General features: G+C 40.0%; 1 protein-coding gene and 1 long non-coding RNA gene across 3 annotated transcripts in view; one reads left to right on the plus strand and one right to left on the minus strand.

The window, feature by feature from the left end:
- Window positions 1–863: 863 nt before the first annotated feature.
- Window positions 864–7,788, minus strand: TENT5A (terminal nucleotidyltransferase 5A). 2 transcript variants are annotated; one of them, XM_047734250.1, is made up of 3 exons: window positions 7,450–7,788; window positions 6,720–7,269; window positions 864–5,574 (listed from the first exon to the last, which is right to left on the minus strand). In XM_047734250.1, exons 1-3 carry the CDS (start codon window positions 7,467–7,469, stop codon window positions 4,798–4,800), a joined length of 1,347 nt encoding a protein of 448 aa, XP_047590206.1. In that variant the 5' UTR covers window positions 7,470–7,788; the 3' UTR covers window positions 864–4,797. The 2 variants fall into 2 exon arrangements, with proteins under 2 accessions (XP_047590206.1, XP_047590207.1); XM_047734251.1 differs by having other exon boundaries at window positions 7,505–7,787.
- Window positions 7,789–12,402: 4,614 nt separating this feature from the next.
- Window positions 12,403–27,322, plus strand: part of LOC125103175 (uncharacterized) — a 191,121-nt gene continuing 176,201 nt past the window's right edge. The window contains exons 1-3 of the long non-coding RNA XR_007128304.1: window positions 12,403–12,483; window positions 16,046–16,124; window positions 17,332–17,384. This is a non-coding gene — a long non-coding RNA (uncharacterized LOC125103175). The remainder of the gene's footprint in view (window positions 12,484–16,045; window positions 16,125–17,331; window positions 17,385–27,322) is intronic.

The raw sequence follows: 27,322 nt of genomic DNA on the forward strand, positions 1-27,322 counted from the left end.
AGAATGACACATTATCAAATCAAATAACCGCCTTGTATTTTTTATGATATATATGTGAGGGAAACTGCATTTTAATACCAGGAGTGGCTCTTTCACAGATGCAGTGCAAGCATGCATTTATCCAACATCAGGACTTTAAATGGCTTTAAAAATCACAAGTATGTCCTATAATAGCCCAGGCTTACCAAATTCTCATGCTACTAATGGAGAAAATCTCCAAAATTACATGAAGAAAAAAAATTTAATAAACAAACATATGTCCCTGGTGATCCAAACTGGTGAGATTATGTTGAGTATCAGTCAAAGGGGCAGTTTCTTTGCACCCAACACTCACATGCACACAAACTCTAACTTACTAGATCCTATGATTGCTCTTCCTTACACTTCCCCTTCCAATTACCAGCCTCCAATTCTTATTCCCCTTCTCTCAATTCAGAATGTAAACACTTCTGGACAATATTATAGAGCCTCAAACCATAAACAACCACTGATGACTTTATCACAGCACTCGGGCTACTCATGAAAACCAAGGCCCATTTAAGGTTACTGGAGCCCTGTAATCCAGAGCTGTGAGTCTCTACTGATGGTGGAAAACTCGTCTGACTTCTGGGTTAGTTAACACTAAGTTCATACCCAGATAAAAAAAATTTGGCACCCGTTAGCTAGACTGTTTTGGAGCTAATTGAGCTAGTGAGAGATAGGCTGGCTGAAAGCTGAACATTTTAATGTTACTGTAATTAAAAATGTGCAAAGGCTATTTTTTTCCCAAATATTGCCTTCTCTTTTCTCATGGACTCAAGCTGGAATTCAGAGGACACAGTCTTTAGCCAGAACAGACGCCGAAGATAAAAGACACAACTCAATAGAAAAAAATAACTTCTTTTTATTTACAAGAAAAAAAAATCCAAATATTGGATGCTGTAAACAAAATTCATAATCTGTTCCCTCCAGCACTGATTCAAACATGTCAGTTTTTTAAAAGTTCATTCTCCATCAACTCCTTTTCTGCCTGTGACACAGTCTAAAGTCAAAAAATTCCAAAAGAGTGACCCAAGGTGCAGCTTGCTGCAATAGGACATCTCAGAGCAGGCAACGGTTGAAGAGAGAGAGAGAGAGCCAGTGGGCAGAGCCTCCTCCATTCTGCAAGTCTTTGCAGCAAATTTTGCCAAGATACCTTGACATCTTCCAACTTTGTACTTTTTCCATGTATTTTGTTAGCAAGCCGTTATTACAACAAAATATTACATAGAGATGCTTTCTTGGCACTGAAAAGGCTATGCTATGAGAAATCTTAAAGAAAGATTATATTTAAATAGGTGCTATATATGATTTTTTTTTAGTTTTTGGTTTCATCTAATACACTGTCTTTAAACAACAGAAAAAGCTTATTTTTGAACTGCTGACAACTTTCAACATATTACATTTCATTTACAAAATAGTTCACAATATTTATTTGACAAGCACTGCATTGAAAACAACTTTATGCACAGTAAAGCAACCAACGATAAGCTAACAGAAAGGGGTGGCAAAAATAGGATGTTCACTTTTTTTTTTTTTTAAGTTTCTTCCATGGCTTGGCTTACAGATATTCTTCCATCCTAGGATCGTTTGGAGCCACATTAAAATAGTCCACCCACTACCAAAGGGGAGCAGCTACTTGATCACACTTCAAGAAGGAAAAAGTCCATCTCGATGTAGGACTCCTTGAGGCAACCAGAGTTACTGCATATCAACTTTTTTAAAGGGCACTGTCACAGGTCAAATGTTCTCTGACGTGCCAAACTAGACAGGTGAGAAGCGCCTCCAGAAGATAAAACTTCTTCCTGCTTTAAAGTTAACAGCACGCTAGGCCAGATAAACACAAAAGCAAGCAAATCACAGGCACTAATCAGGAGTTGAGAGCTGTTCTTTCTCTGACTTATACACACGGCTCTCTCTCATCAGACATTCAAACTTTTAGGTTACACATCCACAAAGAGAGACATATATTCCACTGTTTGTTCAACTACATATGCACAAGACTATAGTACGTACAAAAGAGAAATAAATTATGTTTAAGTTTTAAAGTACTGCTGAAGGTTGTCTTGAGCACAGCCTGTTCTATAATGCCAGGTGTTGGCACTTCCAATTATGCTACCAACCCTGGAATAAGCAGGAAAAGAACATAAATATTTCAGAAAATGGAAAGTATATTTTCAAATAAGGCCCTAAACAAAAATCCGTGTCATAAATTAACAGCAGATTGTTGCTATGGCAGAGCCAGAGATCTCCAGATTCTTGTTAACATAGTGGACGACTCACTTGTCAAAGAGTTAGAATGAGAAGGAAGAAAGCAGATCACCATCTGCTTCTATGTTCCCAAGTGTTCCCTTAGTTTTCTTTTAGGAAACTCCAAACAGGTAAACAGGTGGAGTTGTGGCTTCTGATAGTTAAGTATGAGGCTTAATCTGCAAATGGAATCATTTCTGGGGGATTCACAATTTTCAAACCCAGGGCTGGAGTGAGGGAGGATGAGCCAACATGGGAGAAAAAAGTTCCCTAGGAAACAGTGACTGGCAGTGCAGTAGCTGTTACAGCTCAGACAGAATTCACAGGGGAGCTGCCACAGCAAACCCATCAAGTTCATGTTAAGGCTTCAAAGAAAGATGTGCAAAAGGTAGTTTCCGATAGATTAACCCTACAATTGAGCATCTGGGTGATGCCTAGATAGCAAACAAATGACACTGCCAATAGGATGATGCCATTTTCTTCCTCAGTCCCTCTTGAATTTGATGACAAAAATCTGGTAGGTTTTTCAGAGGAATTATCATAGTAAGCAGTCATCCACTAGAGTTGGTAGGAATTATGTGGCTATTTCACAATACAAAGAAAGTTTTGCATGTGTTAGTTTTGTTTTTAATAAACGCATTTTCAGAGACCAGTGTCCAAAGGAATTCAGAGCTGGGAAAAGGAACAGTTTTAGAATTAGCCATCACTGAACTGAAATGGTAATGCCAGTTCATTTCACAAAAATTTAACTGGTCTCTTGGAAAAGAGATAATAGAGTTGGATCTGATTCAATGCAAAGTGACTGAATTTAAAGTACAGTACTAAGTATTTAAATGCAGTGTGACAACCAGATCTAATGTGTTTCATATTAGTATGAATTTATAAAATTGTATATATAATATATATCTCATATATAAATTTTAAGCAATTGTGCAAATACTCTTTAAAAAGGGTCATTTCACATTTACTAAATTCTAGTGGTCCTGGAATGCAGAATGCATTCATTAAAAAATTCATTTAAATATTAATAAGTAGTGTTCAAATCACCAGAAATTTTATTAGCAGTCAGGGATTTAAATGGACTGTTCCATGATCCACTGGATTATACACCATAGAGGCATGCAAGTACTACACAAAATAAAAGGGTTCCTACTGTCAAAATGGCAGTTCAGTACAAAAAGAGTGCTCTGCCAAACAAATATTCTCCCATTTGTAGAATTCTATGGCTCACAAAAAAAAAGGAAAAAAAAAAAACTCACTAAAAATGTATAATCTCTGCTCTTCCTATCATATATATTAATTGTTTTCCTCCTTCATTTGCTTTAATTTTTTAGATGTGGGTTTTAACTCATCACTGCAATATGCCCACGTCTCATGTCATCCTGTTGAAAACATAAAAGCACACAGTATTTAAACATTTTCTATTTGCTACATTATTCTAGACCATAGTCAATGTATTATGTGTATATATATATACATATCCCAAATATGTATATCTATATGCACATCATGTACACACACATACACATGTACCTATAATAATATTACACCAACAATGTTAACTTTATACAAGTATTTGCCAAGAAAAAAATAGGGCATTTCCTCCACCATTCACAAGCTTATATGTTGTTTTATTTTCTCTTGAGTCCCTGATAAAATAAAATCATTAAACCATAAAATTTTTCCACTTTAAATTTTCAGAAGGCAACAGGCACTTTGATGTTTATTGGTGTGTAACAAATATAGTTAACTCTTTATATATTCTACTATATCTCTTCTACTTGGGTATTTTTATCTGTTAAATCTTTGGTCCTTGAGCATACTTTCTTTGCTATAGCTGCTTTTGCTTGCATTTTCATATTTTAAAAATGCAAGCTATGTACACAGCTGGAAATAATGGATTGTGTCATTAAGTTCTGCTGTTTGCTATGAGAACTGCACCAACCTACTACTGGTTCATTTGGAGCAAGCTGTTTCTGTTAGCGTAATAGGATAGTTTGACAGACAGCACTTGCTGCAAGTCTCAGATAGTAATCCCAACTTTGGAGTCCCTTTCTTTCCATTATTGTTACTATCTGAACTTCTGAATTGATAATTAGGTTGGGGTAATATCTTTTTTCTGTATTTTCCCTTTTGTAAATTCCACCTTATAAGAAACTTTTTTTTTTCCTATGGCAAAGCTATGGGAGCAGGTACTGCAAACCCATATTGTCATCAAGCATTTTTTTTCCCTTGTTATTTTAGGAGAACCTGGTTGTTTTGAATGACAGGTCTCTTTTGTTTCAGGATAGAATCCAACTAGGTTGGAGGAACAGATGAGAGGGTTGGTGGGTAAGGAGGGATGTTTTGAGATCATGATCCCATACGTATGAAAAGATCCACAAGCTTTGCCAAGCTTAAAACCAGGAGCAGATCTTCATTGCACAAAGCATATCATTAATTGGGCCTGGGTCACTCAGCCTTTGTTATTTACTTATTTACCCTATCCTGTTTGAAATGGCTTCCCCTCAGGACATTTTTAAATGATTCTTAATTGCAGGGTAGCCAAGTGGAGTATGTCTGTTGCTGGCATGTGAATACTGGCTGGACCTGTGCAATGTAGTAATTGCTGAAGTTGGCATCTGCTACATAGGGGGCCGGCTGGTAATAGCAAGTGACATTAGCCACGTTAGGGATGACATTTTGGTCAGCTAGCACCCGGATAGCCAACATTGTGATAAGGTTTAAAGTCTGTCTTCTTTCATGTCCCATCAGGCACACTGTACTCTCATTCACCACTCCATGAAGGGTCATGAGATAGTCATACTTGCGGTCTTCCAATCCCACGAAGTGGTTCTGCAAATAGGACTCCAGTTTTCTCTGCTGCTCTCCAATGTCTGAGAAGTCGATAAAAAACCTGGAACACATATACCTCTGAAGGGTCTTGATCTCATCAGAGGCGGGCCTAAAGCCCCTCACTAATAGGTTGCAGTACTTAAGTAGGCCGCCCCCTCTGATTTCCTCTGGGTTCCTGGTGGCAATGATCTTGTTACAAAGGTGATCAAAGGCTTCGTGGAAATCACCATAGACGCTCTCACCAATTATTGTGGGGTGAAATGTTTCAGTCATTGGGTTCTCTGAACATTCATAAAAGAGGAGAAGAGAGTCTAATTTGATTTGAAAAGAATCTACACTAAATTCAAACTGCCTCCGGAGGGAATCCACAAATTTCAGTTCCACATTTTTGCCACTGTTGTTTGACAAGGATATAAGACTCCATCGGTCAGAGTCATTGCACACTTTAACCATTTTCTGCACATAAGCTTCCTACAATTTAAAAGATAAAACAAGATGAGCAAACCTAGAAAAAATAATAAATAAATAAATAAATACATCTTCTTCACAGTTGAGAATTATTTTGTTCCTTCCCTTTTGTTTTGTCAAGTTTCAGCAAAACACTACCTACAGTCTCAAACAGTCCTCTGAAAACAGAAAAAAAAATGCATTTAACGAGTGGTTTTAGCGTCTGGGAAAGAGACTAGAAGTAATAGTTTGAGGCTTTTGGCAGACATAGCACACTACTAAGACGTTCTGTTGTCATGTCTGACTTTTGAAATGTTATTTTTCTTAAATGGTCTTATAGGTAGAATATTCACACGATATCCACACAATACTCAAAAGACAGAAAGGTATACAGTGGAAAGTTGGTCCGCTTCTCACCCTTGTCCCTCCTCACCCAGTTCCACCTCCCCTGAGGCAACTGATGAGATTAGAATCTTGTCCCTCCAGGGGTACTCTGCAATTACAATCAAGTATGAACTAAATAAATTAGGATATTCTGGGAGACTGATTCCTCAGACAATTTTAATTGTATAAAACACGCTTTGAGCCAAGTGTGTGTGTTGGGGGTGGGGAGGGAGTACCACAATATCCTTCACACGTGAGCCGACCAGGAGAAGCACCACATATATCCTTCACACACGGAGTCAATGCCATGCAGCTGAGAAACCTAATCACACTATCCAATACAGTAATAAGCCCATTGACTGGATCCTGATTCAGACTGCTCTTTCTCCAAAAAGCTAGACCATAAAATGACTCAAAAAACGATACACATCATTTCATTCTTCCACTTAATCAGAATCCACTCTGGACAAGACGCAAGCAAGAAAAGCCAAAGAGTTTAAAAAAAAAAATGCGAAAGAGACGGGAGAACAGAGGAGAAAGCAGAAGAGTAGTGGCGCTGAAGAACCAAGTGAACTTAAAACACTCAACACCGTCCACGCACCTTCGTTGACTCATTAAAAATTTTTTTTAAAAATTAAAAAAAAAAAAAAAACAAAAAACAAATATAGAAGCATGCCCAAACCCGTCACGGCCGCCGGTCTACGGCAACAAACGGACGCCCCTCGGCCCGCCGCACCCCAGCCCGGCCCCGGGCGCGGACCCAAGCCCATTGCGGGGGGCTTTACCTTGAGCGTGAGTGGCGTAATCTTCTCTTTGTTCACCCCTTCGGGTAAGAAGTCCAACAGGCAGTCCAGCACGACGTCCTTCACAGTCTGAAACTCCTCTTCTCCGCGCAGGTCGGCGCAGAAGATGAGGTCCAGGTCCTTGTAACCCAGGCCGCTGTCCTGGTGCAGAACGTGGCTGGCCGCGGAACCGTTGAGGCGCACGTCGCGGACGCCGATACGCTTCTCGGCCAGGCGCCGCCGCACCACCTTCACGATCAGGCTCGGCTGCAGCTCGAGCGTGGGGAAGTTGCCGCGCCCGTGGATCGGAATGGTCTCGCTCAGGATGCCGTCCAGCCGCTGCACTTGCTCCCAGTTCAGCACATTGCAGTGCGCCGTGGGGCTTTCGCAATAGTCCAAGCAGTGCCCGCCGAAGTCGCCGCCGCCGCCGCCGCCGAAGTCGCCGCCCAAGGGGATGTAAGCGCCGCCGGCTAGCTCGTCCTCGGCCATGGCAAAGTACCCTTCGCCTTCCGCCATGAAGTGCCCTCCGAACGCCACCTGGCCCGGATCAGTCCTAAAAGCCAAATGGGGGGAGGAGGAGCGCGGTGAGGACGCGCGGCGGCGGACAGGGACCCGTAAAGAGCGCGCCCCCTCCCCGGTTCGTCCGTAAGCTCGAGGGCTCCTCGGAGACTCTCCCTCCCCAGACCCGCACAGTTCCCAGCCGCGCCCCGCGTCCCGCAGAGAAGCCCCGCACCAAAAGTATCTCTGATGCATCTGGAAAGCGTAAGCGGGAGTCCCGTCTGTGTCACCTGGAGGCGGCCGCCCCTTCGAAGAGCGCAGCGAGCGAGGAACCGCGAGGCGGCAACACTTCTAGGAGTGCGAGTGCGCTCTCGGCAGCGGCGAGCGACTTAGTCCTTCCTAGACCCCGCCGCCTGCGCTGGCCACTCCCGCCCCTCGCCCCCGCCCGCGCCGCTGTCGCCTCAGCTGCGGTGGTCCCGGAGGTGGTGCCTCCAGCTGCCGCCGCAGCACACGTTACCGTCTCTGGAGCTTTAGCAGTTGTGCGGGGGAAATGTCTTCAGTACTTTTTTTATACCGGGCCTTTCCGCTCTTCCGGGGCCCGGGCGCAGCTCACTTGCCACACCCTCTTCATCTGCATAGGGCACCGCCCCCCCCCCCCCCCCCCCCCGCCCCGCGGGCCAACGGGCTGTGCTGCGCGGCTGGCCTAGCAGTCCGTAGAGTGCGAGACCAGTAGATGTTTGTATGTGCATGTATGTGTGTGTGTGTGTGTTTGCACATATATTTAATTTAGGGACGGCCTTCCGCTTCCAAGCCTCTTTTTTTCTTTTTAATCCAACAAAAAGACACTTAAAATACCTCAAGAGTTATAAGTGGCCCTAAAAACTGAGCCACGGCTGAAATAGCACAACTGCAGAAAGTCGCCAAACATAAAATTCTCTCCAGATTAAAGGTGTCGTTTTAGCTTAATGATGGGGCTCAAGAGATTCCTCAAGACCTCCCGTTTAGAACAGCATATCGGTATAAAGCTAGATCGTTTTCTTAAGCAACAAAACCGGTTCTGGTGTGAACTAAAGAGTCCACTTGTCCATGCATATTAATCTCCCCAAGTGAGGGGAAGAGCTTGCTGTGTTTCGATTCTCTAAACCTCTGGAAGTGGGAAGTGCTGGGGAGCTCCAGGCGAACCCGCGGAGACGCGGGGGCGGGGCCGCGAGCGTGCGTCCAACTCGTGCGCACGAGCAGCTCCAGGCGTCCGGGAGCGCGACGTCGGCCAGCGCGCGTCACGGAGCGGACGACCCGGCGTTTCGGGCGGCTGGGCAGGCAAGCGGCCAAAGGCCAAGAGCGACGCAGGCCCGAGGTAGGGCGCGGGGAGCGCGCGGCCTCTGTCGCGCTAAGCACTGCTGCGCGGGCCCGGACGTACCGCGGCGCGTTCTGTCTGGGATAGAGGAACCGAAGCGCGTTCGTCCCACGCCAGGGTTTGCCTATCTCAAGTAAATATAGATGTCACTGTGAAATTATCTAGTTTTCCACGAAACGTGAAAGGACGAGTCTAAAAGATAAGAGTTTCTCTACCCAAGTTCAGTCACTTAGGCAGTGAGAAAGGATGGTTACCCCCACACACGCTCCCGCTCGCACCACCTTGTTTGCTAGAAAGCTTCCCCCCCCCCCCCCGCCCCCGCCGCCTTTCTTCCGGCCATCTATTCCGGCCGCAGGCTGCTTTTTCCAAACTGAGTAACTCCCTGACGTGGGGCAAAGGGGAGCACACCCGCCAGAGAAGTTGAAGACGCTCTCCCAGGGCCCTGCAAAACCCCAGCAGCCCAGCCGCCCATCCTGGGAGGAAGAACAGTCCGTCCCGCGGGAATTGAGCCCCATCCTAGTTATCAAAGCTGCGCGCCCTTGGGAGAGCGGGTGGGGCGGGGGCGCGCAAGTAGGGGGCGGGGAAGGACGGTTACCCGCCTAGTCTCCAGCTGCGTAGCAACGCCGCCCCCTGCCGGTGCCCAGCGAAGCCGTGTCCCAAAGCGGAGAAAACAGACTGGACCTTAGACGGAAGCCATTATCCCTCAGTGCCTGGCCTGGCAGTGTGGTGAGATGGGGGTGACGCTAGGACGACCACACAATACTCACAGGCCCATAACCCCCAAAAGCACGTGCATTCCTGTCCGATCCGAATCTGCCGTTCTGTCCAGGCATTCAGAAAAATTACATATGTGTATATTTATGGTTTGATCACCTATTATGTGCCAGGCACCAAGCTAAGTGCTCAGGGTATAAGAATGACTATATTTCCCACAATCTAAGTGGGCATGACTGGCAAGTACATAATTATGGTTCAGCCCTACTTCTATTATGAGAGAAGTATGTCCTGACATGAATGGTGGACCACCTGATCAGGGGAACTGGGAGAGAAGCCCAGAAGAGAGGTGTCATTTCGATTGGATCTTTAAAAAGTGGACTTTACTTCCATGGTTGAGTAAGAAGGAGACAGGCATTATCAACAAAGGGAAGAGAGAATTAGAATGTTTGAGAAAGGATATATAGACTATCATGGTAAGGAACGAGATTGGTAGTGCATTTGCATAAGGTTTATGGGCGTTCCAGGAACTTGTTGAGCACCTGTGGGCTATCCTCAGGGCTTTACACCTAAAACTTCATTTAATATTCAATTTAGAAGGTATTCTGTGTCAGAGAAATTTGGAAACAGAGAAACTGCGGGGTAAAGGAACCTGCCCAAGTTTCATGGCTAATAAGAGATGGAGCAAGACCTTGAACGCAACCCATTTGACTGCATTTAGCCATCATTTTCAGGAACGGGATTATCTGTAGTTTACAAGTATCTTCTCATTGGAAGGCAAGAAAAGTACAAATGGCAAAAATAATTAGAAGATAAAAAGACCTGTTGAAAATGTTTCTTTCAAAGACCAATGTGAATTCTGCCCTTTCTAAAAATGAGGCCATAGGGGTAGATCACGAATTAGGTACACTGCATCTAAAAAAGCAAGTGTTTAGATCTGCTGCTATTTTTGTGTACTTTATTTTAACCCTTCCTCTAAAAAAGTGAAGGGAACAAAGGTTTCAGAGTTGTGAGCACCTAGACTTCATGCATGTCCAGGATTTTGTTTTGTGGGTCTAAGGGAATCTGCATTTAACCAAGTTCCCCGATTCTGTTACAAGGCCCAACCACACTTTGCACTGCATTGACAACATTCACTGCAACCCAGTTCTCTAGGTGCTCTCCCAAGCAGAGCCTGCTCTTCTCTGCCCAGCTGTTCCCTTCTGCCTGGCTGCTTCTATGGCCTCTCACAAAAGTAGAGGTCATGACTGAAAAGCAGTAGAGCTTGAGACCAGACGTGGAAGGCCTATGCATGAGACCCTGTGCTGGAGAAGAGATGAATTCTAGGATTAGTGGGCAAGAGTCCTCCTCTTAAAATGGCCAGGGCTTTGTGGTTGACACTTCCTTAAACCTTTATCAAAGCATTTCCTCTCCCCACCTGGGTTTCCCATCACAGCAACCTTCTGTATCTCTATAATCCAGACCCTGCTACCTCCTGCACTAGGACATCTGGGATATCTTGCTTTTGGCAGTACCTTGGTGATGCTTTGACTGGATTAATGTGTGCCTGATTCATAGTGGCCACTTGATATGTACTGTTGAATGAAAACGTCTGTTGTCCTTTGTTTCTCTTCTCCCTGTCTTCAAACTGAGATAATATTTACATTTCGGGGTGGGGGGGAGAATGTTCATCCTTCCATGAAATTGAAAATTTTGCAGTTACAAGCATTTTTTTTTCTAGATAACCAAAATAATTATCAAATGAGAAAAAATCTATACTTTCCTAACGTATTCACAGCCTAGATATCTTTCAACACAGTTACCCTTAGTTTAAATTTAGGTTTGGAGCTGTTTTTTCCCTCCAGTCTTCAGCTTCTGAACCTATTTGGTATATAATTTACTTTTCTCCATTTAAAAGGAAAAAGAGAGGATACCTGGGTGGCTCAGTCAGTTAAGTGGCTGACTCTTGATTTCAGCTCAGGTCATGATCTCAGGGTCCTGAATGGAGCCCTGTGTTGGGCTCTGTGCTATGGGAACTCTACTTGAGATTCTCTTCCTCTGCCCCTTTCCTCTCTCTCTAAAACAAATAAATACATCTTTAAAAAAAAATGAAAGGTTGGGGCGCCTGGGTGGCTCAGTGGGTTAAGCCGCTGCCTTCAGCTCAGGTCATGATCTCAGGGTCCTGGGATCGAGTCCCGCATCGGGCTCTCTGCTTGGCGGGAGGCCTGCTTCCCTCTCTCTCTCTGCTTGCCTCTCTGTCTGCTTGTGATCTCTCTCTGTCAAATAAATAAATAAAATCTTTAAAAAAAAAAAATGAAAGGAAAACATATCTATGGCAATATGATTCTGAGTCTCTAAGCTGAAATTATTTTTTTTTTAAGATTTTATTTATTATTTATTTTACAGACAGAGATCACAAGTAGGCAGAGAGGCAGACAGAGAGAGAGGAAGGGAAGCAGGCTCCCTGCTGAACAGAGAGTCCTATGCGGGGCTTGATCCCAGGATCCTGGGATCATGACCTGAGCTGATGGCAGAGGCACTGAGCCACTGAGGCACCCCTAACCTGAAATTCTTAAAAGGAAGTTTTACATATATTTTTGAGAAAAAACCCTTATAATTAGTTGATCTTGATTTAAAGGTTACAATAATGATCAATCCACTGAAAATAAGAAATAAAAGAAAAAATTCAATTTGGATCTTAATAATTATTATTTAGTTTGTTAAGATGTGCCAAGTAGTGTGCTCAGTACTTTATATACATTATTTTCTTTTAAACTTCCTGCAAATCTCAAAGCTGTTACAAATTGCATACCTGTTTTCCAGATAGGGAAAATAAAGTAGAAGATTAAATAACTGGGAGAAGTTGCAGAGCCTTGCTTCAGACCCACATATGTACTTCCTCTCCTAGTCCCTTTCATTCTGTGAGTCTGCCTTCTACCTGTCTACTCATTTACCTTTTAGACTTAAAACTGAACTGGAATTGCACTCTGCTCCTTCTTTCTTTCAAAGTACTGGACATTCAGATTGGACACAATGTTGAGGACCAAGATGTTTTATCCTGAAACAACTGTTGAAGGCCAGAATGCACAGGGGCCTAACCAGACTAATGAGAGTGTCTTCCCCAAACACAAGTGACCTGCCAGCAAGCTGGCAGTCTTACAGCACTTAGAAGTAACAGTGTAGGCTCTGAAAAACAGTGTGAGGTGTGGAAGTCTACCCCAGGTGCATGTAGCAGTGATAATACCTTTCCCATTTTGCCTACTCTGCTTCCTATCTTCTCTTCTTAAAAATGGTTTTCGAAGATAGGAAGCAAACAAATATGAAATGATTCTTCCAAGCTCATACCCAGAATGAGAGAAGAGTCCAGAAAACTACTGTTTTCTACTTAAACTACTGCTCTCACTCTTGTGCCTCTCCTGGTCGTCAAATCCCATTGCATAACATATGTTCTTTAAAATTATATACCCCCTTTCTCTAGCATACTTTCTGGACTTCTGTTTCTTTTTTCCTTCTTTTATTTGGATGCTTACTACTTCTCTGTTCCGCAGCAGTCTAGCCATCTTTCCCCATATTCTTGTCTTGGTCTTGGTATTTTGATACCAGCTCTCTCTTCTTTCTTTATTGGCTTTTCTACTTTCCATTGCTTCTGCTCTTTGATCCCTCCCACCAAAAGTGGCATAAACCTGTGGAAGAACCTTGCAATCCAGGAGAAAAGTGGCAATGTGAAAAATTTGAACCACCACCCCACCCTCTTGTGTTATACTGCCTTAGGGCAGAGCCTAGTGATTCCTGAAGCCACTGAGGGATAGGCAGGCATCCTTTTCCAAACATGCACATGCAGCTTTCTACATTGTAGGGTAAACTGGAGATATCCCTGCTGTCTAGTTAGTGTTAGAGCAGCAGCTAATCAAAGTGCTTCATGTAAAAATTAAAACTCACTTGGGAACCTAAATTACCTGTTTTCACAGGGAAATGGTTCTGTGAATGACTTTCCCCATGCTTCCTCAGGGAAATTTATGTTTTTTTGGTTTTTTGGTTTTTTTAATTCAGGGCCTATCAAAGGCCAGAAATATCTTAAGCCATACAGCTTGTACATTAGATTGGGAATAATAGTCCAACTTTTTATTATTTATATACTTATTAGCAAGCAACAGGTTAACTTTTGTAGTTTTAAACTTTTCAACCCTTTTTATTCTATAACATTTAATTTTATCTTCAAAATTATTCTGATCATTGTACAGTCCTAATTTTGGAGAAAGGCCAGATGATTTTCTCCAAGTTTATGTAGCTAGTTATGGAAAAGTTAAAGTTAGACTCAGTTACTGCTAACCATAGGCCAGCACCTCTTTCTCTTGGCCATACTGTTTAATCTTATATTTGTGTGAATGGATTTAAATGATTGGTAACAAATAAAGTTTGAAGGCATCCTCTAGCTACACAGAGGGTCAGTTGTATAGACTACATTCACACTTTTGAATGTCTTATAAAAGTATCATTACGCTACTGTTAAGCATTTTGTAAATATAATTTACTAAGGTGTTCTTTTTAAGAATATTTGAAGTCTATGACTTCATAAAAATTTTATTCACTGTCATAGATAAGTGAACTTAGGAAATTCAGTATGCAAGCAACAAATATGGTAAACAGATGTACACCATCACTTCTAAAATCACAATTGATATAGATTGTCCTTTAATAGTTCTTCATCAGAAAGATTAGCCAGTATTTTCTTGTTTGACTATCAGTGCTGATTATGCCATAAAATCTTCCTGTTTTGACATCTTGGTGAAATGCTTGCCGTTTCATTCAATGTTGTAAGTCCATGGACCAGATATTTTCCTTACTCCAAACAAAAGAGACTTTCAGAAGTTGCATTCATTTGGCAAAATGTAAACTGGAAATACACATATATTTTCAAAAGCTACCAAATATGAATAAATAAACCCATTTTCCTTAAAGTAATATTTATATTATGAGTTTTTCCTTCTGTACGTTTGTACTAGAAGAATGTTTAATTTCTCTGAAGAAAATGTACCACAATTAATACCTTCTAAAGCTTTGAGAAGGGCTCAATGGGGGAATATAATAAATTATCTCTCTTTTCTAAAAGGAATTTGGTCAAAAATATTCGCGTACCTTGTAAGGAAAAAGAAAAAAAAAAAAAGACCATCTTTGTTGGTTTAGCCAGCTCATTCTGATATTTTTTTAGCCAGTTCTTAACTTGTACCTATTTTGATACATCTGACAGTTGATTGATAGTTTCTTTCCTTCCACTGATAGCTGATTTCTTTTAAAGGACCTTTGAAATTTTGGAGGTATTTCAGAATAGTGTATACCCATTTTGCTAGCACAATTTTAATATGCCAAAATCAGAAATTTTATAACTACCATTTGAATTTATAGCAGCTTTAGAAGGTATATTTTACTCATATTCATAAGCCATACATTGATTCAATAATATCTGCTTTTTTGAGAAAACTTTTTTATACATTTCTGTCATCACTATGTTTCTAAAGTCTTTTTGTACTAATGACATCCCTTACCTCAAAATTTTCTGCTGCCAAAGAAGGAAATTACAACTTAAATATTATAATTAATGTTATCTTGATGCTTGAGAGAAATTACTAACCAAAAAACATTGTCATTGAAAGTATGAGAAACTGAACACAATAAATAATACTTAAACAAAAATGTTTTCTTTTATTTAAGATCTTATTTATTTGAGAGAGAGAGAGAGAGAGAGAGAAAGAGCATGAGCAGGGAGAAGGGTAGCAGGAGAGAGAGAGAGAACCAGGCTCCCAGCTGAGGAGGGAGCCTGATGCAGGGCTAAATCTCAGGATCCTGGGAGCATAGCCTGAGCAGAAGGCAGATGAACCAAATGAGCCACCCAGGTACCCTCAAAAATATTTTGTTAAAGCTACCAGAATGAGGAATATTTTTTAAAAGACAGTTTTTAAAAATCGGTACAAACTGGACTCTGAAATAGAACACTTACTTGAAGATCCTGGGTTCCTGAAGTAAAATATGAGTGAGGAAACTAGCCACAGAGTTTCTGCAGGAGGTGGGGAGACACCTTATTCTAGCATGTGGGATAAAAGAGATTCAAGTTTAATTTCCTAATGAAAAGAAAAGCTTCAGGATGCTGTGAATTGAGCCTTGTTTGAGAAAGTGTAGGGGGAAAAAAGAGCTATCAAACTTATTGATATTTGAAACATGGAAGCTTCTGACTCAAGAAGATTGGTTTCTAGTAAGCCACAACTGCAGCAGGGGTGCTGGAAATTAAAACGGAATTTGGACTAACACATGATTAAATAGCCACAGTTGAGATAAGTAAGATATCTCTTAAGGGCAATAGAAAAACTGCCTTCCAGGTTTTGAAATGTACAATTACTCAATGCAGTGAATGTTTAGCATAAAGCAAGTGACATTCTTAATTTTTCTTAGCAGAAAGCCAGGATAGAATATTAAGAGAGAAAAAAATACTGTATTGTAGCTGAGAGTATTTGCCCTTATACCATCCCTGGTTTCCATTAAAATTCTGAAAACATTTATTTTTTTCTTCACTGGTATTAATTTAGCCACTTCCCACCACTTCCCACTCCCATCTACTTAACATGAATTCTATATAAATAGTAGTTCAGCTTCCTCATACTGATCAAGAATGTATGGCTTTGCTGTGTGTTAAAAAATAAATGCTTTATGCAAGTACCTGTGACTTGTCTGGTTGTCCACTCTTCTCCTTACATGCCTTTGAACATCATCAATGTCCTTCTGTTTGTTACAGGACTCATTGAGCAAGTCACAATTACTCGGAAGTGACACAGGCACCTTATACACTGCTGAGCACTGGAAATACCTGTGAGGTGAGTCCATTTCATACTTGGAGTAGTATATCCATATTTTAAATTTATTATTTGAAAAATAAAACCAATAATCATAAGAAGATAACATTCAGAATAAGTTCTGTTTTACTTTAAAATTTGTTAAAATATTAGGTTTATGTAGTACATGCACTGTATTCTGTTTTGTACGTTACAGCTCTAGACCACACGGACAGATGACTTGAAAATATTTCTGACTCCAAAGTAATTACCTTTTGCATATTGGATAGGTCATTACTTTGAGTCACATTTTTTTCATAAATCAAAGAAATTGAGTTATCATGACTAATTCTTAATCTGCTTTCTGTCTAAATATAGCAAACATTTATACTAAAAAATTGAAAAACAAGCTAATTATTTAATTATTCTATCTACATGATATTAAACAGCCAGATGCCTGGTTAAAGTTTTTGTTTTTAAATAGGGCAAAATGGAAATCTCAGTTGTCTTCTAAACTTAATTAAAGACCAATTTGATCAAAACATTTACTCTGAAACTTGCATTAACGATTTTGAATGCCTGTGTTGATCAAATTAACCAGAAGCTTTACACACTGCACTTTACGCTGCATTCAAACTTGGAAGGCAGCTATGCTCACCACTATACCACCAACGCTGCATTCAAACTTGGGTAGTCCAAGCCTCTAGCAACCTTCAGCCCTGATGTAGTGCACTGTCCCCATATCTCTGAGTTAAAAGGGTTGGGGAGTGGGGCAGGGGGTGGTGTTTGAACCGAGCTATGCTGGGAGGTGAAGGTATGTGTGCACATATGTATATATCTTTCACCTAAATTTTTTCCCAGATATTTATTCTTTTACTCATCCTTTCTCATTTCTTATTCATTAACACATATGCATGGCTATTGAATCAGACTAGTGCTATCAGCCACAATTAAGCTACCTTTTGTAAATCCTTAGTTTGATCACTGGCACCTGAAAATCAACTGGCAAATAATCTAAATTAAGTAGCTTAATATGTTCTGTGTGTCTGTAGTAAAAATTCTCTATTTAGGAGGATGTTTTCAGTTGAAATATGGTCAGCTTTAAAGTTTTAATAAATCCTCAGTGTTATTATGAAACTAAGTTTCTGATTTTATGTTCATTTAATGACTCATTTTCCTGAAGCCCCATTTACATATGATTAATGGGATTTTATTTGGGATTTACTTATTTCTCTCTTTTGTTTTTCAGCACTTCTGTGAATACTTCAGAAGCTTCCACCACTGTTCTGTTTTTTTAATCAGGTGGGGTATGAAGACTAATCAATTTTAGGTTTCAAATTGTGCCTTCATACATGTGATATGAAATTGTAAATATACCATTTACTTTTATGAGGATGTTATGTTACAACTTAAATTCTTCTTCTCTCTCTCTCTCTCTTTTTTTTTTTAAGTAGACTCCACACACAATGTGGGGCTTCAATTCATGAACCTGAGATTAAGAGTCACATGCTATATTGACTGAGCCAGCCAAATGCCTCCTTAAATTCTACACTAATGAGTAAGTTTTGATTAAATGAGTGTTTTGATTAAAACTTATGTTCTTATTCTTAGAACATTTAAGTATTATGACTATATGTCCTAAATCAAAAATACTAGTATGCTAATAAATACTAATACTAATAATACTAATATGAGGACAAAATGACTGTATTTTATATCTGCTTAGTTCTTCAGAAATCTAAGATGTATGGTGGTCATACATCACTGTGGAAGATTTGGATTCCTCTTTTAGTTTGCTTCTCTCTGACAGTGATGTTTCATATTGTTCATTGTTAAGTTATAATAGAAACAAAATACAGGGGATTTAATCCAATATTCACAAACCCACAGAGATATCACCATACTCTCTCATTTAAAATTAAAGGCTTTTGCACACTTAGTGGAAAGCATTGACTATAAATAATCAGTTTCATAAAATTGCAATGTAAGTTAATCTCCTAAGGTCTATGGACAAATGTGATATCTCACTGAAGAACATTGTAGTCTTAAATAGTTTTAAGTCTCTTGCCTTGACTTCTTTTCTATCTGTAGAGTGTCTTTCATTTTTGGCTTTAGTACAGCTTGCTTTCATTTGGGGCTGATTCTACTTTATTTTTTGTGTCATTCTCTTTTAATTAATTTTGGTTAATAAATGCCTACAATATATTTTACTATATTTAATTGCACTAGGAAATTGGACTTTGATTACAATTAAGTAGAGCATTTCAAATATAATATCATTATAGCATAAATTGGGCTAGCATCTGTGTTAGATTACATTATCCAAGCATATGAAGGAGTCAGATTTCTGACTTGGTCATCCCCTGCAGGCAGGGATCTGCCGTTTCTTGCCAGTTGAAGTCTGTTTTCTTGTTATTGCTCTCACTGTCAGTGGATCATCCTCACAATTCCATAAAAGCTGTTGAACACCCAGAGGTTTCATATAGTTCTTATCTGTTACATTGTTCAAGAATATTACTTTAAACAATAACAACAAAAAAGAAGAAAGTAAACAAGAATAGGCCGTTCTTACAGAACTTCACGAACTATTTTCTTTTTTCTTTCCTTACGAACTGTTTTCAATCAGGATTTAGGTAGTTAACTCCTAGCCCCAAAATAGCCAGTTCATTTTGTGTTCAATAAATTATAATTCAAAGAAACCTTACCCAGGAAGAAACTGAGTTTGTTCCAAAGGTCCAGAAGCTCTGGAGATCAGTTGTCCATGTTCCTTTAACCTTATGGCAAGGTCACCTTTGTTAATGCCACATCTCCCTTATTCATTTCTTGGGAAAATCAAAGGCTAACATGCAAACAACTGAGTACATTATTCTAAGATGAAGTTACTAAATCATGTGGTTGAGGGTTGGATGCAGGAACCCTGGGGATGGATATTTTTTCCCTAGTTCTTGACACGGAATCTTTCTATGAGAATTTACAATTAGTCTCTTTAAAAGCAGCCATAGTAAATAAATTCTCTTCAATGTTGAGCCTAGGAGGGTTTGTGGGGATGAGTAAAATATTATCACAAATCTTTGTTGAGGAATTATAGGGGATTAGAAAGACATGTTTCATAACACAGAACATGTACATTCATGTCATAGCTTCGGAGAGATGGTCCCTGGTGCTGAGGTGAAAAGGAATAGACATAAGATTGTTACACATGGCCAGGCTGGGAGAGCAGTAGGCTGGGCAATATTAAATGAAAAGATATATATATATAAATATATCCTAGAGCATGCTTGATGCTTTGCAACTGTTCTGCGAGATCTGGAGTGGAGCCTAATGCTTAGAAATGAAAGCCAGTGGTAGCAGAGGGAGGGTCCAGGAACTAAGTGGCGCTTCTCCTAGGCATCAGGCCCATGGGGGTTCATATGATTGATACTCCTAGTATTAGGCTTCAGGGAATCCTCTTTCAGGGCATCTACTTTGAGGCTCAGTCAAATTTAGCTGATTCCAAGTACCACCTGAACTCAAAAGCAGGTATATCCTGCATCCCCGTCCTCCCAAACAGCTGCTGTTGAAGGATAACACCATTTACAAATATCTGCTTATAGATCTGGAACTGTTGGAATAGACATAGGGGCTTTTAGTCCCTAGGACAGAGAGGGTTACAATGCCCCCTCAAACAGACTACCCTGGCAAGCCGGCAAGTTAATAGAGTACAAAATTGGCAAATTATTCATGATCTCCATAACAGGAAGAATCTTCAAAGTTAGAAAATTTAAGGTTCACGGATGGATATATCTTCCTTATTAAAACACTACACCAAACTCTTTAAGTAAAGAAGAGATTTTGTATTTTTAAGATTTATTTAGAGAGTGCATGGTAGTGAGGGGCAGAAGAAGAGAGAGAGAAAGAGTCTTTTTTTTTAAGGTTTTGTTTATTTATTACATCAGAGAGAGAGAGAGAGAGAGTAAAGGCAGGGAAAACAGCAGGCAGAGGGAGAAACAGGCTCCTGCGGAGCAAGGAGCTCAATGTAGGACTCCATCCCAGGACCCTGCCAGGACTCTAGGATCATGACCTGAGCCAAAGGCAGATGCTTAACCAACTGAGCCACCCCGGCTTCCCAAGAAGAGATCTTAAAGAGAACCCTCACCTGACAGAAGTTGACCCTATGGGCAGTCTCTGATCCTTGCACCTAAGCATTGCCTTTTGGTAGGGTCTATTGCTTTGCCTCTGTCACCAGATAGCCCCTCTTAAAATTTGTTGGCCTACATGTAATCATGGCCTTCTTTTTCTTCATTCTTCTTAGTGAAATAATGACATGTAGCATTTTAAAAATCAATGTGATTCAATAATACAACATTGAAGGGCAGCAGTTACAGGGAAGGTGCTTCGCAAAGCTGTGCTTCCAAAGTCCAAGATCTTGATTTTAAGATAGATACAACCTAGTCCCTAAAACCATGCAATTTCCTGCTCTGGGTCTTCCACCTCCCCGTCCTGCCTGTTACTTGGTGTTTTCTAGCTGCCATATTTTTTTCCGTATTTCTCCAAAGGTGGTAAATATTCAAACAATAGGCTGAAATAAATAATAGGGAAAGACTTACTTCAACTAGGGTTGTCAAGAAAGGCTTCTCTGTAGAGAAAATAAGGCCAAAAACTGAAGCATAAGCAATAACTAGGCATGAGAAGTTGGCAAAAGAAGGTTCCTGGCAGAGGGAAGAGGTTGTATCCAGCAGGCAAGAATCTGGTGTCCTAGTGGTATTATAACAAGTTCTATGGAGCCTCGGCATATTGAAGAACAGAGACAGGTCATAAGATTAGTTTGTAGAGGAAATAAAGGGCTAGATCATGAAGGTCATGGTGAGGTGTTTGGCTTTTATTATTAAGTGCAGGAAGTCACTGAAGGTTTTGAGCAGGGTAGTACCAGGATTTGATTTATTTTTTGAGGTCCTTCTTGCTCTGTTTGGAATAGGGAATCAAAGAGAAAAAAATGGAAAAAAGAGAAACCACTTAATAGGAAACTGCATATATCTGGGCAATTGATGAAGCTGGTTTAGACTACTGTTTTCAGTCTTGTTTGTCACAACCTGTTAGGGTCACACAATGATTTTAGTGGTGTTGACCAGCAATACCAGTGAAATAGAATGATATACAATAGAGAATATTAGAGGCCATCATATCATTTCATGACATTTTCTTCATGCTTGTTATGCATATCCACCAGATAGGCTTGTATAGAATTATAATGTAAAGCGGACTTACCACTCTGGGTACTGGTCAGAGAAGCCATGGTGATAACAGTGGAGACAGAAAGAACAGGGGATTCATTAACATAAAGATGTCTTCAGATACTTGGAGCTGAAGAGGTCGCCTTAGAAAGCACATAAAGATAGAAGAGACAAAGTTCTGTCATATATTTCATTTCATTTTAAATATTACATTCTTATCTCTGTACCCTATTCTTTAAAAAATTATTTACAACTTAGGCAGAGTAAACCTATAAAAAGATTGTACCATTAATATAGGAAAATTGCAGATAAGCAGCAATTTTTTGAAGTATACATATAAGAAGAATCAGAATGTAACCTGACAGTCGCCAGTAGTTCTTTCTCTCACCTTTTGCCTGACTGTTACCTTTGGGGTCATTGATATATCTATAGCAGAGATTATAAGCAAATTAACAATATTTATTAAAAAAAAATTGTATGCAGGGGAGGGAATTGTAAACTCTATTCAGTCTTCATTCCTTCTAAGAGGGAATGTTCCTTGGTCTTCTGAAGTAACAATTCTAGCTTTGCTGAACTTTTTCATAATACAGTTTGATCTCTGCTTGGTTTAATGTACTCAAGTCAGCACCATACACCTAACCATTCAAAACTTACGTTATCACCAGTGAGTAATAAAAATGTGTGGTGTCTTGGGTAAAATGTCATGTTTATATTTTATTTTGTCTAAAATAGGATATAATGACCTCTCTTCCAGAAGGTCATCTTAATGAATATCACTGTCCATATCTACTTGAGCATCTTAGATTTAAACTGCTATTTGGGATAAGTTTTTAACCTAATGAGAAATAGATTTATATTAAATAATTGAAACTCAGAAACTTGCCTTGAAAAGAAAGGGTGCATGTCATGGGCAATTAGCAGATCATGCCCTTATGTGGGGAACTTCATACTGTGCTGACAAAAGGCTGAATCTAATAATGCTTTTTATTTTACAAACACACATGTACACACCCACAATCTATGAGCATTTTAAAACCCATACGTACAAACTCATTTACAAATTGCTAGATGAGACCAGCATTTACTTCCTACTCCCTCTGCCATTTGAAGAAAGCCAATTTACTATTTCATTACCTTTCTTCCTGGGATCCTTTGCCTCAGTTATAAAAGTACATCTTTCTCCCCTCCTTTTATCAGATGCCTATCTTGCTTTGTGGTAGGTGACAACCAAAGACCGTAATTGTATTTTAATAGTAAATTCTTAAAGATCTAGAGAGTCATAGGAATGAGTCTCTGATTGTAAAAAATTAACTTTAATGGGAGCTATTCTAGTTGAAGTACTTGAGATGCCTTCCCCATTGCTTCTCAAACCAGACCATCCAGGTACCTTATCCGTATATGCTGAATGTCCATACATTTTGATAAAGCCATCAGAGAGCCACTCCTGACCCAACTAGTTGTGCTGCTGACTCTACTGTAAAGTCATCCATGTGCCAGATGTACCACAGAATTTCAGCAAGTAAGGAGCTGAAGACAGGGTAGCATCATGATTTTCAATCTGTTTCTTCATTCTCAAACTTCACAAGATTGAACCTTTCTGCAGAATTTCAGTTCGGTTTTTATTATTCACTAAGGAAGTCTGGTACATATAAAAGCTTCCTTGTAGCACAGATAAGATTAACAGGCTAACAGTTCTTTGGGTAAGTAAGATTAATTATCAGGAAGCTGTTGATAGTTCATTGTTGACCTGTAAAAACCCAGTAAGAATGAGGTCAACTAAAATAATAGGTCCATTTAAAGTTTGGGTCATATAAGACGTCATTAAGGATCACATTATTTCAGCAAAGAAAATATTGCAGAGAGCTCTCCTTTTAAAAGAAAATAGTTTTTCTGCTGGAGAGCTTCCAAACCACACCATTTCAAAACTAAACACTTCAAACCATTGAAAGCTAATGTTTAACTGTCTGGTTCTCGTCTTGAAAACCTTTTCCCGCCTTAGTAATTGGTTTTTGTTGAAATCCAGGTGTCATCTAGTTTTTAAATCCCAATTATGTTACTTTTACTGGGCCAAATACTTTCATTGTCCAGGGGTTACTTTGTTATACCCTATGCAGTATAGAGTGAATTCTACCCTTCTCTGTGTGATTAGGAGAAGTAGTAATCAGCATTTTACTAGAGTTTAGGAAAACAGTAAAGAGCAGGGCTAGCCCAAGGCAGGATTGTGAAACACCTGAAATTGTTAAAGCCCTAAACTCCTAATTGTCACTTAACTTTTTGTCCCCTAATCTCTGTGAAATCTTGTTCAGCCAGGAGCTATATGATCCCTCTGAGCATCAGTTTCTTCCTCTTTTGGAGGATGGACTGGGACCATGTGTGGTATAGTACATGACATATGGCCTGATACATAATAGATGTTCAAAAACTATTAGGTCATCATCCTCATCTTCACTAGTATCTCTTAAGGCTCAGGAGTAAGGGATATTTAATACTAATTTATGATGAAATTATTTATAAGACTGTTTGCTTTTAATAATTGCATTCTTGAGGACTGGAAAACTCTCCAAAGCTGGAAGAATGTATCTATAACTCTGACATTATAGGGCCCATAGGAGGATGAGGGGATATGTATGAACTTGGGAGAAGCTTCACTTCTCTACAGGGATAATAGCTGGTTTTTCATTAGACTGCATTAGACTGGCCTTGCTGGGGGAAGAAAAAAAAGAAAAAAAAAGGTTGTGTAAGTTGGGCATGGAGGCCAGCATGTGGGACCTGAATGCTCATACCAGAGCCAGAGAGCCCATGTGCCAATTCAGTTCCAAAACCATTCCCCTAGCAGCCCACAGGTCTGGATTCTTCCACCTCCTTCCCACCATCATCCATTAACTGAAGGGTCTACTTAGTGCATTTTTTTAAAGATTTTATTTATTTATTTGACATACAGAGATCACAAGTAGACAGAGAGGCAGGCAGAGAGAGAAGGGGGAGAGAAGCAGGCTTCCTGCAGAGCAGAGAGCCCAATGTGGGGCTCGATCCCAGGACCCTGGGATTATGACCTGAGCTGAAGGCAGAGGCTTTAACCCACTGAGCCACCCGGGCACCCCAGTGCATTTTTTTTTAAGATTTTATTTATTTATTTGACATACAGAAATCACAAGTAGGCAGAGAGGCAGGCAGAGAGAGAGAGGGGCAAGCAGTCTCCTTGCTGAGCAGAGAGCCCAGTGCGGAGCTCAATCTCAGGTCCCTGAGAGCATGACCTGAGCCAAAAGCAGAGGCCTAACCCACTCAGGTGCCCCAACTTAGTGCATTTTTAAATGCTATAGTGGTGGAAGCAGATACCAGATTTGAAAGGTATAAAGCTTATACATTATTGGGGCCCTCTTTAATAAAAGGATGCAAAGAAATAATAGATACAAGGTGAATATTTAGTTAGAATAAAAGAAATCACCACAAAGTAGACTTAAAAGTATATCTAAAAAGATGATAAATACCACAAAACATCACAAAATCCATAAAAATAATGTTTGTTACCTTCCTGACACCCTGTAGTGTCCCCCCCCCACCCTTTTTTTAGGTTGCTTACTCTGATTGTTTCGTTACGTATTTCCTGATAGGAGAGAACTTGTGAGTTAACATGGCATCTAAGAAAACCAAAACATTTGTTTACAATTTTATATGTATAATGGTTTGAAAACTTTCCACAAATGAGCTTCTGGCTCAGAACATCTCAAACCTTTTTTCTTCTCCATCATCCACAGATTTCTAGTATTGTAGCATAGGCTTGTCTTGCTTTACAACTTCTTTTTTTTTTTTTTTTATTTAAGATTTTATTATTTATTTATTTGTCAGAGAGAGCGAGGGAGAGAGAGCGAGCACAGGCAGACAGAATGGCAGGCAGAGGCAGAGGGAGAAGCAGGTTCCCCGACGAGCAAGGAGCCCGATGCGGGACTCGATCCCAGGACGCCGGGATCATGACCTGAGCCGAAGGCAGCTGCCCAACCAACTGAGCCATCCAGGCGTCCCTTGCTTTACAACTTCTAAACCTGCGTCTTCATTCCATGACTTCAAATGAGTGGGTAGTGGGAGTATTTATGAAAGTATTGCTGCATAAGGACAGGTAGCAATAACTTAGCTACACCTGAAGTGAATGCAAACCACATAAGTACATTTCACTAAACTCAAACTCAAATGATCTTCAATTCAATTTCCCATTAGCCAGATACCCAAAATGTCCACAGCCAGCCTCAGGATGAAAGGACAGGGAGAGAAATCGGATATGGAAAGAAATACCAGTCTAACTGGTTGTGGTTGCGATGTTTTACTTTTTCAAATTTTACAAAAGTCTATCCCTGTGCAAATAAGAGTCCCTTGAAAATTTAGTTTAGCTTCACAGAAAATCCATTTCTGCAAAGAGGCATTAGCCCAACATAGAATTCTGAGGATGAAGGAGAGGTCCTCCCCTTTCACTCTTACAGAAAGAGCTTTGTGCTGAAGCACTTGGTAACTTATAAAGACTTATACAGATGTAATAAAAATACCATTATTATTACTGAAGTCCACTGTGCCCAAGCATGAAGCAATCTCAGAGGCAGAAATCACAATATCTCACTGCTTGAGGTATGGAGAAGGAATTTGAGTTGGCTTCTTCCCGAACCATGAAGAACCACTTTTTCTCCCTCCTGCTCCTTCAGCTGAAACAACCTGAAGAAGCAACTTAAATTGTTAAGAATTTTTTTTTATCTTGTTCAACAATTTTAGTTGCGTGATTATTTAAATCCTAACTTGACTTTGCCACTAACAAGTTATGTGAGCTTGGACAAATTAGTGTGCCTCTAAGTCTCTAAGCCTCAGTTTTCACATCTATAAAATGGCAATAATAATAATTTCCTTAAACGACTGTAGAAAGTTTAAATGGATAGCATATACTACTTGGCTCCTAGTAGATGACTAAGATAGTGCAGCTATTAATTCCAATGATTATAATAAGGGAAGAATCAGGGGAATCGGTACATAGCCAGGAGTCCAGGGACTCCAGATGTGCTAAACACAGTATGAAAAGACAAACTCTATAAAAGCTGAAAGGGATGCTTTCAGTTTCAGCTCTTCCAGTTTTCCCCAGGGGAACACAGTAGCAACACAGTAAAAGTGACCATGGCAACATGATGACCATAGTACTCAGTGAATAGAATTTGTCAATAATCATGAGGCTGTTAGGAAGCAATAGGAATTCATATCTGGCTCAGGTTTTCCTTCTGATGTATGCTTTAATTCTGAAATTGCATGATATTTGGAAGTGTTCCAGCCTCAGAGAGTTTAATAATTGAGCAAGAACAGCAAATTGCCTGTAGTGATGTCTGCAAAGGGTCAGCATACCTGAGTACCTAGCAGGTGGTTGGGGCCCTGTAAAGATTCTTTGAATTCAACTAAAGTAATTTATCCTCAGAGGGCCTGGGCACTGCTGCTTGGGTTAGACATGACTAGGCTTTGAATAGCCTGAGACATTAGGTAATTTGAAGAAGCAAAGTACTATTATTAATGATTGGCTCTGAAGGTAGATCACACTAGGCTCCAAATCCCAGCTCTAGCATTTAACATTTTTAATTTAATTTGAATTCAGTTAATTAACACATGGTGTATTATAAGTTTCAGAGGTAGAGTTCAGTGATTCATCAGTTGTATATAATACCCAGTGCTTATTAGATCACATGCCCCCCTTAATGCCTATCACCCAGTTACCGCAGCCCCTATCCCCTCCAGCAATCCTCAGTTTGTTTCCAATAGTTAAGAGTTTCTTATGGTTTGTCTGCCCCTCTGATTTTGTCTTTTTTCCCAACCTTCCCCTATGATCCTCTGTTTTGTTTCTTAAATTCCACTTAAATATGAGTGAAAACATATGATAACTGTCTTTCTCTGACTTATTTCACTTAGCGTAATACCCTCTAATTCCACCTATGTCATTGCAAATAGTAAGACTTCCTTTTTTTTTTTTTTTTTTTGGTGGCTGAGTAATAGTACATTGTATATATACCACAT

The sequence above is a fragment of the Lutra lutra genome, chromosome 6 (genome assembly GCF_902655055.1).
Source record: "Lutra lutra chromosome 6, mLutLut1.2, whole genome shotgun sequence".
NCBI lineage: Eukaryota > Metazoa > Chordata > Mammalia > Carnivora > Mustelidae > Lutra > Lutra lutra.